The sequence below is a fragment of the Lepus europaeus genome, chromosome 4, assembly GCF_033115175.1.
Source record: "Lepus europaeus isolate LE1 chromosome 4, mLepTim1.pri, whole genome shotgun sequence".
Classification (NCBI taxonomy): Eukaryota; Metazoa; Chordata; class Mammalia; order Lagomorpha; family Leporidae; genus Lepus; species Lepus europaeus.
Genome location: NC_084830.1, coordinates 89,244,208 through 89,257,803, shown reverse-complemented (window position 1 = coordinate 89,257,803; position 13,596 = coordinate 89,244,208). Strand labels below are relative to the sequence as shown.

The window sequence follows — 13,596 nt, the reverse complement described above, 5'->3', positions numbered from 1 at the left end:
ACCAAATGAGTTTGACCAAAAGAAAATGAACCTGACATTAACTTCTAGGAAGAATGTAACATACAGATCCTTGAATAAAGGCCATGTTAAAACAGTTCCAGGTTTTTTTCCCTGCAGATTGGAAAACATGCAGGAAAATCATGTGACACACCACTATACTCTACTTTGGGAAACACTGTACTAAATAAATGTTCTTTGAATGAATGACAGCACTGTATGGACTGGTAAAAATGGAATAGTCTGGGTACTACTTGCAGTGCATCCAAGGGAATCCAAGAAGAGCCATTTTTAACAAGTCATCTATTTAAAGTTGCATGGTTTTCCATTGCATAGGCGTATGTAAAAATTTTACTTACTGAGGCCCTTTTTTAGTGCTTTCAGGTTTTCAATTCTTAATTGACAAATATCCTTATTTAACAGCTCCCTATATGTCTTTTTAAATCCCTTAAACTGATCTTTTGAAATTGGCAGGTATAATGCCTGAATAAAGAAATCAATTAGTGAATAAAGTCATAAGAACATAATAAAACATAATAATTAGCATACAGTAGCATTATTATGGACTCTACAGTGTTATTATTTTGTAAATGAATGATTTTCTTTCCTCTTTAGGTCTTAGCCTAAATGAGTGACACCCCTTCTACAAGTTTTTCCATGATTCAACCGATTTTGTCTGAAGGTCAAATTCTATCTTCTCGCCATGTAAGTGTCACTCATCCTGTTGTCGCCAAACGGATCAGCTTTTACAAGAGCGGAGACCCCCAGTTTGGTGGGGTCAGGGTGGTGGTCAACCCTCGTTCCTTTAAGACCTTCGACGCTCTGCTTGATAACTTGTCCAGGAAGGTGCCCCTGCCTTTCGGGGTGAGGAACATCAGCACCCCTCGTGGAAGGCATTGCATCACGAGCCTGGAGGAACTGGAGGATGGTGAGTCGTACCTGTGTTCCCATGGTAAGAAGGTACAGCCGGTTGACCTGGACAAGGCCAGCCGGCGCCCCAAGCCCTGGCTCAGCAGCCGCACTCTCAGCGCGCATGCGCACCACCACCCTGTCGTCACCGCTGCTAGCATGCTCCGCCCTCCGCGGAGGCTCATGGTCTTCCGGAATGGGGACCCCGGGACGAGGCGCACGATCGTTCTGAGCAAGAGGGTCACCCAGAGCTTCGAGGGCTTTCTTCAGCACCTGACGGGCGTCATGCGCTTCTCGGTGGTCAAGCTGTACGCCACAGACGGAAGGAAGGTGAGTATTCTGGGTGCTCCTCACTCTGGATTGGTGCGGGAAGTTACTTACGGCCTGGGGAAGCAAGGCCTCTTCTCTCCTTGAGCGCCTGCCTGTATGTTTTCCGTTTTGTGACCCTGTGAAATGTGTTTTTTCATCACACTCCGACAGGCCATTGGTTACGAGGATTTTTTTTCTTTCTCCCATGCTTCCGTCCCCTTTCTGCCTGCCCTGAGCACCGAGTTAGATAATGTTTTGTCATGGGATCCGGTTTTGACAATACACAGATAATTAAAAAAAAAACTTAGTAGAAAATTGAATTAAAATATATGTTTATTTTCGTGCATTTTTATTTAAGCCCATGCATAGGAGGGGTCTTTAAAAAGTTTATGAAAAATACATACGAAAAACCAATGCATAGATTTCAAGTATTGCCATTATTTCTTGGAGAGGAATGGGCTAGAGTAGTAGTTTCCTAGTTAGAGAGTGGGTTTTCCAGGGATCCCTGTTGGGGGTCTACAGCTGACTGCGTGTTCACCTTCCCTGCCCGGCTGTGTCCACCAAGCATTTGGCTGCAGACTGGTAGGAAATAGCGCATACCTTTTAAAATTACTTTGGTTTTGTCAGAAGACCAGCCAATCTCTGTCTGCCTCGTATGTTGGCTCAGTTATGTTGTGTTCATCGTTCTCCACCCTCTGCAGTTTAGTATTTCCAGTTGTTTTGTATTCATTGTTGGTATCTAAGAAAATGCTGGGTGCTTATCTCAAGCCTGTGACGTTGTCAAGGTGATTCAGTCAAAATTATAAAATGGCCACATGCAACGGGGCCATCAAAGAAGGAGGTACCCTTCTCCGAAGGGAGGAGAGAACTTCCACTTTGACTATGACCCTATCAGAATAAGATCAAAGTCAGCGAACTCTAAAGGCTTCCATAGCCCTGGCAACTCATGACTAGAGCCTAGGGAGATTACTGACGCCATGAACAGGAGTGTCAAATTGTTAAGTCAGCAACAGGAGTCACTGTGTACTTACACCCCATGTGGGATCTGTCCCTAATGTGTCGTCTAAAGCGAAGTGATGCTATAACTAGTACTGAAACAGTATTTTTATACTTTGTGTTTCTGTGTGGGCACAAACTGATGAGGTCTTTACTAATTATATACTGAAGTGATCTTCTGTATATAAAGAGAATTGGAAATGAAAAAAAAAAAACAACCTGGTGTTAAAATGGAAATGGCATAGAAAATTAATTAATTTGAAAAAAAATTATGTAGGATCTCTGTCTTTAATGTGCTGTACATTGCTGTTTAATGCTATAATTAGTAATCCAATGGTAGTTTTTTCACTTTATGTTGCTATATGGGCAAAATGTTGAAATCTTTACCTAATATATACTAAACTGATCTTCTGTATACAAAGAGAATTGAAAATGAATCTTTACATGAATGGAAGGGGAAAGGGAGCGGGAAAGGGGAGGGTTGCGGGTGGGAGGGAAGTTATGGGAGGGGGGAAGCCATTGTAACCCATAAGCTATACTTTGGAAATTTATATTCATTAAATAAAAGTTTAATAAAAAAAATGGCCACATGCAAAAAATAAAACTTGTTTATATGAAGGCCATGACTCTTTGGTTTCTCCTAGGTTCCCAGTCTTCAGGCGGTGATCCTGAGCTCTGGAGCTGTGGTGGCAGCCGGAAGGGAGCCATTTAAACCAGGGAATTATGACACCCAAAAGTACTTGCTTCCTGCTAAATTACCAGGAATTTCTCATCGTGTATACCGAAAGGGAAATGCCAAGTCAGAAAGCAGAAAAAGTAAGTCAATTATAAATATTTAGCCATTACCTTTAAACCTGAGGTTTTTGCTTCCACAAGACCACTTTCCTTCATCACAGAAGAGAAAATATGAGAGGATTAAAAAGATTCTGAACTGAAATTGGTTATCCATGTAGTTGGAAGTAGTCATGGAAATTACCTGATAATTTTTTTAGACTTTTCTAATTCAATGATATGTCTGTTTAAATTGATGAGGTATGCTTCTTTTCTTTTCTTTTAATTTCTTTTCTTTTTTTTCTTTTCTTCCTTCCTTCCTCCCTCCTTCTTCCCTTCCTCTGCTTCCCTTTCCCTTTTTCTTCTTCTTAAAGTACTTAATCAAAAAATCAAACTGTCAACATTTTATACTTTGGAAAAGAATTTTATGGAATCTCTGTGATGTCCTTGGTAGTTGGAGTGTGTAGTGTTCATAACTGAGTTCAGTTTAGTGGAATGGCTATATTTCTACTTTCTTAAGTAATACCTGTAAAATTCACAGGTTCTTAGAACAATTTTTTATTTAATAAAAGCAGGTTCATGCAGCCATTTCATGCCAGTTAACAATAATTTAGGTTGTTAATTCCTTTGCATCTGCTGCATGATATGGTATTATCCTTGGGATGGGTGAGGAATATGCCTTCCTGAGGTCCATATGATAGCATAATGAAGCTAGGTCATGATGCTTTGTGCCAGTATTTCCAGGGAACTTTAGCTGCCAATTATATCTAAATTTTAATTTTCATTCTTTTTAGATATGAGATAAGGTGCATTTTAAGTAGTATTTATCCTTTTACTTACTGCTAATGTGGTTGAAACTCATCTACTATTTATAGTTGTAATTTAATTATTTCATATGTATACTCAGTAGATAATTATTAATATTCTTGTTATGTTGGCATTAGGCTGCCAAATATATGTTCTGTACATGATAATACACTTTTACCTTGTCCATTTTACTAAAATGGTTTTATTGTTTTATGTCTGACACAGGCTGCTGAATGTTATTTTTGATGACTTGAGGGAATCGGGGGACTTTTAAATTTTACTTTAAAAAATTAAGAGATATTTTCATTTGCAAGTTGGGTAAAATTATACCAAAACTAAGAAAAAGTACCTTGAAGTTTATACTGGGAAATGTTAAGGATGTTTACCTGATGGTAAGCATGAGTAAATAAATCTACAGAGATTACTAATAGTAATTTGATAGAATTTAAGAAGCAAGAGTGCCAAAGTTAATTCTAAGGATGCACATTCAGATGATAACTAATAACAGGACTTATGTCTATCTCTGTTCTCCTTTGTACTGTTCATGTTAAATCAACTTCACTAATTATACAAAATGAATGCTAAATTAATAAGTATTACTTATTTAACCCAGTATTATATAAATTATAAAAGTGTTTCTGGTTTAATAAAACTGCAGATGCCTCTCTTTGATATGCACAGATAGGAAAATGATTATTACCATTGTTACTTGCCTTGTTTGAATACATAAGTAATATTTGGTTAGACTAAAATTTTAGTATTGGAAAATAAAATAAAACAAAACAAATACCTCACAAAACCCAGTTTTTTCTCCCATAGAATTCTTTTTTTAAAAAAAGATTTATTTATTTATTTGAAAAGCAGAGTTACAGAGGCAGAGAGGGAGAGAGAGAGAAACAGAGAGAGAGAAAGAGGTTTTCCATTGGCCAGTTCACTTCCCAAATGGCTGCAATGGCCAGAGCTTGGCTGATCTGAAGCCAGGAACCAGGAATTTTCTCCCATAAATTCTTAGCAATTTCTACTTTCTTGTTAAAATTGCCTTATTAATGTTAAATTTTTATGAATCTTCTCAGTGAGGTAGGATTACAGGTCTCCAAGAGTGACTTGAAGAAATGATTCATAACCATTAAATATATAGAGCTAAGAAATAATGTATCAATAACATTTGACTATGAAATACAGAAAATATGATAGTTTTCATCTCAATTCTTTCTTTTTTTTCTTTTCTTTCCTTGCTGCCTCTTCCAATGGATGTTTGTAACTTTTCTAACTTCCACATTATATTTTGATGTGGGAATCTTTTACTCTTCAAATCTTGAAAGTGAGCACACATAAGCCTTCAATCTCAAGATCTCAGATTTACTCTGTTTCTTCAGACAAAACATATAGTAATGATTGTTACTCAGACTGTTCTTTTGCTCCTGAAAATTACTTGGCCTTAGAAAAAAATGATTCTCAGAATTTATCAATATATCCTTCTGAAGATGATGTTGAGAAATCGATTATTTTTAATCAAGATGGTACTATGACAGTTGAGATGAAAGTTCGATTCAAGATAAAAGGGGAGGAGACCTTAAAATGGACAACCACTGTCAGTAGGGCTGATCTTTCTAATAATGATGAAAAGAGTGAGATAAGCGGTTTTCCTGAAAGAAGAGATGATCGATCATCTGGTTTAAAGCTTGCAGCGTGCTCATTGTCTGCAGATGTCTCACCTCTAGAGAAAGACCGTAATCAAGAGGGCAATTTGGCAAAGGAGATCAACACTCAAATGACAGATCGAGGGGCTGAAACTTGCAGTTCTGTTAGTTGGGAGAATGTTGCTATAGACACAGATGTCACCCAAAAAACTCAAGATGAAGTGAAGCATCGGTTTTATAGGCCCCCTACACCTGGACCAAAAAGAATGAGACAAAAGAAATCTGTGATAGGGAGTGTGACCTTAGTATCTGAAACTGAGGTTCAAGAGAAACAGTTTTCCTATAGTGAAGAAAGGGAAGGTGGGGAAAACAAATCTGAATATCACATGTTCACACATTCTTGCAGCAAAATGTCATCAGTATCTAACAAACCGGTACTTGTTCAGATCAATAATAATGAGCAAATGGAGTCATCTGTAGAAAGAAAAAAAGAAAGGAGACTGCTCAAGTCAAGTGCAATAGGTGCTGGTGTTATAGAAATTACAAGTCAGAAGATGTTAGAGATGTCCCATAAAAACGGCTTGCCATTGACCATATCAGAGAATTCAGTTGTGGAGGAAGGTGCAATTGAAAGTGTAATATCAGGGAACAAAACTGAAATCAAGAACTTCAGAATTTATGATAACACCAGTGATAGGTTCAGTCCTATTTCAGCAGATGCAACTCACTCTTCAAGTAACAACTCTGGAACTGATAAAAGCAGTTCTGAGGCTCCAGCCTCAATAGGATCCTCTACCGTCAGGACAAGAATTGACAGGCTAGTTAATGGATTTGGTCAGGGTGGTTTAAAAAAACTTCCAGACAATGAAAAGCAGATTTGGTCATCTTCTGCTAGAAAAAAGAAGAAGAAATCTCAGAAACAAGTGATAAATAACAGCTATCAGAATGAAGCAATTGCAACCAAAGGAATCCTCAGTCAGAATCAGAGAATCAACAGAGGAGGTAGAGTTGCACAGCAAGCCTTATTGCAAGGTTCACAGAAACCTCTTAAAGGAAGGATGCTTTGTGAGGAAGACCTCTGTGTAAGTGATATGAGAATTGAACCAAATAATTTTTCTTCCAAAAGTAATCTCAATCCCATAATAACCAAGAATTTTCATAGAAATAGATTAAGTAGTACTCAAAATTCTAAGGTTCAAGGACTTTTAACCAAAAGAAAGTTCAGACCACTAAAGAAAGTAAGCTTAGGAGGACCGAAAAAAAAGGAAACTGGTTATGGAGATAAAATACATTCCTACAATGAATCTAAATATTACAAAAGTACTTTTGAAAACCAAAGTTTATTTCATATACTTAACCTTGAGCAAAACCCCAGAGCTTTTAGTGGCCCACAGCCTCAAGCAGAAATGGCATCTGGGTATTTGAGAGGAATGACAAAGAAGAATTCAGTTTCAAAAGTTAATGATTCACATATAACTTTAAAAATCCAGAAAAAACCAAAAGGGGATAGATTAAAATCAGGTGCCACTGTAAGTAAACAGCATACTACAACCAGGGCAAATTCCTTAGTGTCATTGAATAGAGGTGATTTTCCTGAAGATATTGCCCATTTTTCAGTTCAAAATTATATACAGAGATGGTTGCAGAATGTAAATACATATTCAACTGTAAAACTTAGAAAATCAGCTCCAGTATGCAAAAATGAGAGGAGTGTGGTAAGTTGTAATAATAATGGTTTTCCGGGAAATAATTCTCTTGCAAGTTCTGGAAAAGGAAATTTTGTTGTGGAAAGTGATAAGTGTACAACCAAAAATAATGTTTCTTCAGTAGATAATCTATGTAAAGAGGTAGGTCAATCTATTGCTAAAGATAATGGTGAAGAACTTAACAAAGATCTCGAGAGTCAGATTGGATCTCTGAAAGAGTCTTGCTTAGTTTCCCTGCATCAGTGTCATGCTTTTTCACAGCCAACTACTAATGATTGGAGTTCTGGAAGTCAGGTATCAGCTGAAAAGACAGGACCAGAAGTAAGCCTTGCTAACCAAGAAATAAACCTAGCTACAAAAGAGCAAGGTGTAGAGGCTGCCATTCAAGTAGATCCTATGGATGTGTCAAAAGACTTCTTATCAGGCCTTGTGCTTCATCAACTCCAAACTTCAGTTCCCAGCGTTCACAAGTCACAGAATGGAGTTGTTCAAGTGTCTGCTTCACTTGCAGATGTTCCCTTCCCTTCTGCAATATCTAATTGGTCCACTAATCTTCTTCTAGCTTGGCTCATTGTGCTAAACCTAAAGGGAAGTGTGAGTGGCTTCTGTCAAGATGATGTTCATAAGACTACCAACAGGTCTTCAGAAGCACCTGCACTGTTGGAGGTTTTAAAGCACATTGCTATCACAGAAGAAGCTGATGACTTGAAGGCTGCTGTAGCTAACTTAGTGGAGTCAACCACAAGTCACGTTGGGCTCAGCGAGAAAGAACAAGATATGACTCCAATAGATCTTTCTGAAAATTGTTCCGTGGCCAACAATCAGAGTGCTGAGTGCGATGAAAAGGGAAAATCACAGAAAATCTCATTTTTGGATGGAGGCTACACTGCTGATGAGGCTTGTGTCTCTGAAGTCTGTGTTTCCCAGATGACATACTCTCCAAGTGAGGTGTGTACTGTGAATAAGACTTACCCTCCAACAGAGACTGGTCAACCCTGTGAAACTTTTCCTCTTAGTGATAATTGTGTTGTAGATCAGATCTCCAAAAACAAGGCTTGTTTCCAGGTAGAGGTCTGTTCATCTGCTGGTGCTGTATCTTCCTGCAAGGCTTGTGCTCAGAAGGAGAACCATATTTATGAAATGACTTGTCCAGTTGTTGAGTCCTACACTCCTAGCAGAGTGTGCAATACCATGGACTTGTTAAATTCCAAAGAAAACACATATTCAGATAACTTGGAATTAACTGAAGAATTAGAAAGAGTTGATAAAATTCACAAAGCCTCAAATATTTTGGCAGATCCTGAGTATGAAAATGACTTTGATACATTGGTGTCTCTTCAAAATGTCAGTAGTTTAAGCCCCGGTGACCTTTTCCAAAATAAAATTGAGCCAGAAATGGAAAAGAAACATAGTTCTGCACATGAATTTAACAATTGCTCAATAGAGAAATCTCAGAATAAAAATGCATATACATCCTTTGATAAGGAAGATTCAAGAACTTCTGATGATCCAGGCTCAATAACCAATAGCATGGCATCTAGTGAAAGAAACAACATTTCAGAATTGGAGTCTTTTGAAGAATTAGATAACCAGGACTCTGTTATCTTTAATGCAAAGGTAAATACAAGAGAGCCATCCACTGAAGAACCAACCCCCAAAGAATTAGAGGCTAGTAAAAATTTGGAATTAATAGACTTATCTGGTAGGAATGCTACAGAAGAAAAAAAGAATGGTGTAATTTGTGAGACAATTAGCAGGAGATCAGCGACACCACCATCTTTAGTTTTTTGCTATGATTCTAAGCAAAATACTGAAAAGGAATTCAAAGAGGGAGAAACTAAGATGAGAGTAAAAATGATGGTGAGAAGCATGGAAAGTGAAAGTTACTCAGAAGCCTCTCCTGATTTTAAAAAGTGCTTCAAAAGTCCAGTGACTTCTGATTGGTCAGATTATAGACCAGACAGTGAGAGTGAGCAGCCATATAAAACACCTAGTGATGGTCCAAATGACAGTGATGAGATTGCCCAAGAAAAAGAATACAATAGAGGATTTGTTAAAAGGGCAATAGAAAAACTTTACGGTAAATCAGAGATTATTAAACCATCTTTTTTCTCTGGGTCTACACACAGATCTCAGGTTTGCCCTTACAATTCCGTGGAATTTCAGTGTGCTAGAAAAGCAGGTGTTTATGATTCTGAAGTTCAGTCATTTGGCTGTTCTGAACAGGTATGTAATAATTCACCTATGCTGCAGGAATTCCAGGAGGAAAAACAAGACACATGGAATGTTAATGGTGTGAGGGACAGTTATCACAGGGGCAACATTGTAGAAAATGGTACAAAACAAAATAATCATAACAGGATCTCCAGAGACACACAGGAGGGAATATTGATCGACAAAGGCAAGTGGCTCCTAAGAGAAAATCATTTGCTAAGGCTGTCATCTGAGAATCCTGGTATGTATGGCAATGCAGATACCACATCTGTGGATACCCTACTTGATAATAACAGTAATGAGGTACCATATTCACATTTTGGAAATTTGATGCCAGGCCCAACCATGGCTGAACTTTCCTCCTCAGAAGTGGAGGAACTGACTCAACCCCTTGAATTGAAATGCAATTACTTCAATATGCCTCATGGTAGTGACTCTGAGCCTTTTGGTGAAGATTTGCTAGAAGTTAAGAAGAAAACTTGTGCCAAGGAGGGCATAACAGTACACCAAGTAGAGAAAAAGGGTAATCCCCAGTCAGAAAAAGTATGCACATCTGTCACTCATGCCTTTACACCTGCTGGTAACAAAGTTCACCCTGTATCTCATGATGCTATTAAAAACCAACCATTGCCTGGCAGTACTGTGGCTCATAGTGCAATTCAGGAAGGTGACTCTTTGGATAAACTCTACGCTCTTTGTGGTCAGCATTGCCCAATACTAACTGTTATTATCCATCCTGTAAATGAAGAACAGCGAGGATTTGCATATCGCAAAGCTTCTGATATTGAAAATTCTTGGAGTTTCCAATTATGGATGAAAATGCAGCCATATATACCACAGTCAAGCAAAAGCATTTTTCTGGATAAGAACAATAGAGCCAGTATTAGAAAAGAATTTGTTGACAAGGCCATTGTTGATACAGTCAGTCAGCTTTATTTCAATAACATGTTTGGCTTGATAGATAGAAGAAGAAAATCAAAAATAATTAACTACTTGGACTTAGAGGAAGAAAGTAATTTAAAGGTACTTCAATCATATTTAAAGATAAGGTTTTTCTTGAATGTCTTGTACACATCATTATTAGTTGTTGGTCATATGAATTCAGATACTCAAGATACTAGCAGCTGGGTAAATGAAAACTTTAAAGCATTTGATGAGAATAACAACTTATTAAATTACAGATTCCAGAGCTCAGGAACAAATCTCAGCCAAGTAGTAAGAGAAAATGTCAATTGTTACTTCTCTGATGTGCTTAATCAAGCCTGCCAGTTAGATATTTATGAAATTGAAGCATCCTTAAATACTAGCAACAGAAATGTGTTAGAAATACTTTATATTTTTGAGAGTGGAAATCTCTTCATTTGGGGAGAGGAAAATCAATTGGATCCAACTGATGTTAAAAGCAATGATGAACAGAATAATCCGTGATTTCAATATTAGCAGAGTCTCTGTTGATAGATTTTTTAAAACCCTGTACTAAGATAAAGCTCATGTGATATATGTGGATTACCTAATCTCTGTAAATTTCCTCCTACTTACAAATGAGATTGTCCTAGAAAGCTTACATTTGTATAAGCCAGTCTGATTTTAATTATTCCTCTGTTCTTCATCTTTCCAGTAATTGCAAATTGAATTTCTAGCTTGTTATTTTGGAAGTTAGTATGGTTTTCCTCCCTTAAATTCATATGACTTCATATATTTATGATTTGCCTAGAGCATAAAAGTGTGATAAGGACAAGAATTCTATCTTTTTATATATTTTTAAGTTGGTATACAACGTATTGAAGGTATCAGTGAATAAGTGGTATAGATGCAGCCTCAAGCATTTTTTATTTCCTAATTTTAACTATGGGTTTGACAAAAGCTAAAGTCTCTACAATAATCTCAGTTTCTTGTGCCAAATATGTGATCCAGTTCCATTAGAATGTTTACTGAGGTTGCAACCATTTCCATGAGAACAATATTCACCATTGTTTTATAATTGGAAAAAAATGCTTCACCACAAAGCTACCTTCCCAATACTTTTCTTAAACGTTATACTGTCTTAAACATTACACAAAACTCAAGAAATCGTAAGAAGTAAGAATAGGGAAAAATTAAGACATGTTTTATGAGAAAAAATTAAAGGAGCTGGAATGATTTAACCTGGAAAAGAAAAAAAATTGACTTTAAAATTCTCTCCACATTGAAGAGGAATTGCTTGCCTAACTTGACAGGTATTTGCATTTACCTGCGTTAACAAAGCATTTAACTGGAAATAAAAACATTTCTGCCAAAAATAATAAATAAATTTGTTAAGACTATGAACCATTAACTGTTCAGAATAATTGTGGTATATTGCCTGGGAGTTAACCAGGATATCTTTGAAGACTGTTTCCACTTAATTGCTGTATGATAGTATAGGAACAAGTCTTACAAAAGTTGGACATCCAAATCTCTTATCTAGGACTGACTTAGGGTAGGATGATTAATATTCTTGGAGTAATACATGGAGTTACTAAAATAACATATTTCGCATTGAAGACCTAAAAGCAAGTGAGTACATGCAGAATAACTTTAGTTTCAGTTCAACATGTCTTTTTTTTTTTAGAAAATTTTTATTTAATTTGTAGAAATTTCATATGTAAGCTTTTATGAATATAGTGGTTCTTCCCCCATTCCTGCCCTCCTATCCCCACTCCTATCCCTCTTTATTAAGATTCATTTTTAATTGACTTTATATATAGAAGACAAACTCTATGCTAAGTAGAGATTTCAACTGTTTGCACCCACACAGACACACAAGGTATAAAGTACAGTTTGAAGACAAGTTTTACCATTAATTCTCATAGTACATCTCATTAAGGACAGAGGTCCAACATGGGGCATAAGTGCACAGTGACTCCTGTTTCAACATAAGTCTTTAAATACATAATAATTATGAATTGTTATTTCACAAACTGAAGGCTACTTTTAGCTATTTTTACTTTTATATTTTTACACATTAGGAGATGCACCCTTCTAATTCAAGTTGGGAAGCTACAATGTTAATGTACAATTCTGGAATGAGCAGTGAAAAACTGTAGTGAAATTAAAGGGCATGTAGTTTTGGAGAAATAATCAGAGGAATAATTAATAATAATTATGTAACTAATAAATCTTTAAAAATAACAATTTTTGTGACTGTTATATACCAAGAACTATAGTAGACTTACAGGTTTATTTTGTAATTTTCCTTATAAAGACACTGTGAATTTAGCTTTGTTATTTCTCCCTTTCCCTTTTGTGATAGGTAATAGAACTTAGGAGCAGAGAGATAAAGTACTTCATCACGTATGTACAATGGATATGTCAGAATTTGAACGTAAGGTGGCTGAACAGGGAAAAGCCACAGTGACCACAGCTACAGATACCATTAAAAACCCAGGACCATGTTCCCAAGGGACTGATTGAAGTTTTCAGTGGAGACTAGACCAGAACAGAGACTCCACAGAGTGGTGAGGAGAGACAACAGCACATACCTTCAGTCACTCACCACAAATGACTCTTGTATATACATGGCTGGCACCCATGTGGAACTTACCTTCTTACCAGGCAAGGTGAAAGGAGGCTGGGCACAGCTTCTGGTCCTCACAGACTTTGAGTGTAGTCTGGAGAACTGGCAGGGGACCAAGCAACTACTTTGTTCCACCAGGAGAGACCAACTTGCTTCTCTCCCCTTCCTCACCAAAGCACCAGACTAAATTTGCTGAGATGGAGTTGCAGCCAGTCTCTAGACTGAGGCAGCTCATGGTGGGGGACAGGAAGCTTGCAGAGCTGTGAGTGGACTGTGTGCACCTGTGACTGTTAGGGTTCTGGGCATAGACCATGGAGCTGATAGGGATGTGGGTTGTGCACCAGCATGGTCTGCAAAAACTCAAGAGATCCCTCCATGCTGATGACATCTTGTGAAGGATTCAGGAAACACACTGTGAAGCGAATCAGTGTTCTGCATGGTGCATGTACCTGGGTGGGTAGGGTATGCAGGCACTGTCAGCTCATTCTAGGCTGTGAATTGGTTCAGCTTGTCACAGAGAAGGGTTGGGATTGTGAACATACTAGCCAACTCCAACATCCCCTACCCCTACTGATTGTAGCCACAGGTACCACACCATTCCGAACTTGGGTGACACTCAGGTCTTTTGCTTCACTTAAAAATAGTGGCCCGAATTCCCTGGGTCCATCCAACATACTGTACTGGAACTCCAGCACAAGTCTCAGGGACTCCA

The 13,596-nt window shown here is 37.6% G+C and overlaps 1 protein-coding gene across 1 annotated transcript in view; it reads left to right on the top strand.

Moving 5' to 3' along the window:
* Nucleotides 1-624: 624 nt before the first annotated feature.
* Nucleotides 625-13,596, top strand: part of RP1 (RP1 axonemal microtubule associated) — a 293,476-nt gene continuing 280,504 nt past the window's right edge. Inside the window, exons 1-2 of the mRNA XM_062189888.1 lie at nucleotides 625-1,236; nucleotides 2,856-3,027. Of these exons, the coding sequence (XP_062045872.1) occupies nucleotides 625-1,236; nucleotides 2,856-3,027 (784 nt within the window). The remainder of the gene's footprint in view (nucleotides 1,237-2,855; nucleotides 3,028-13,596) is intronic.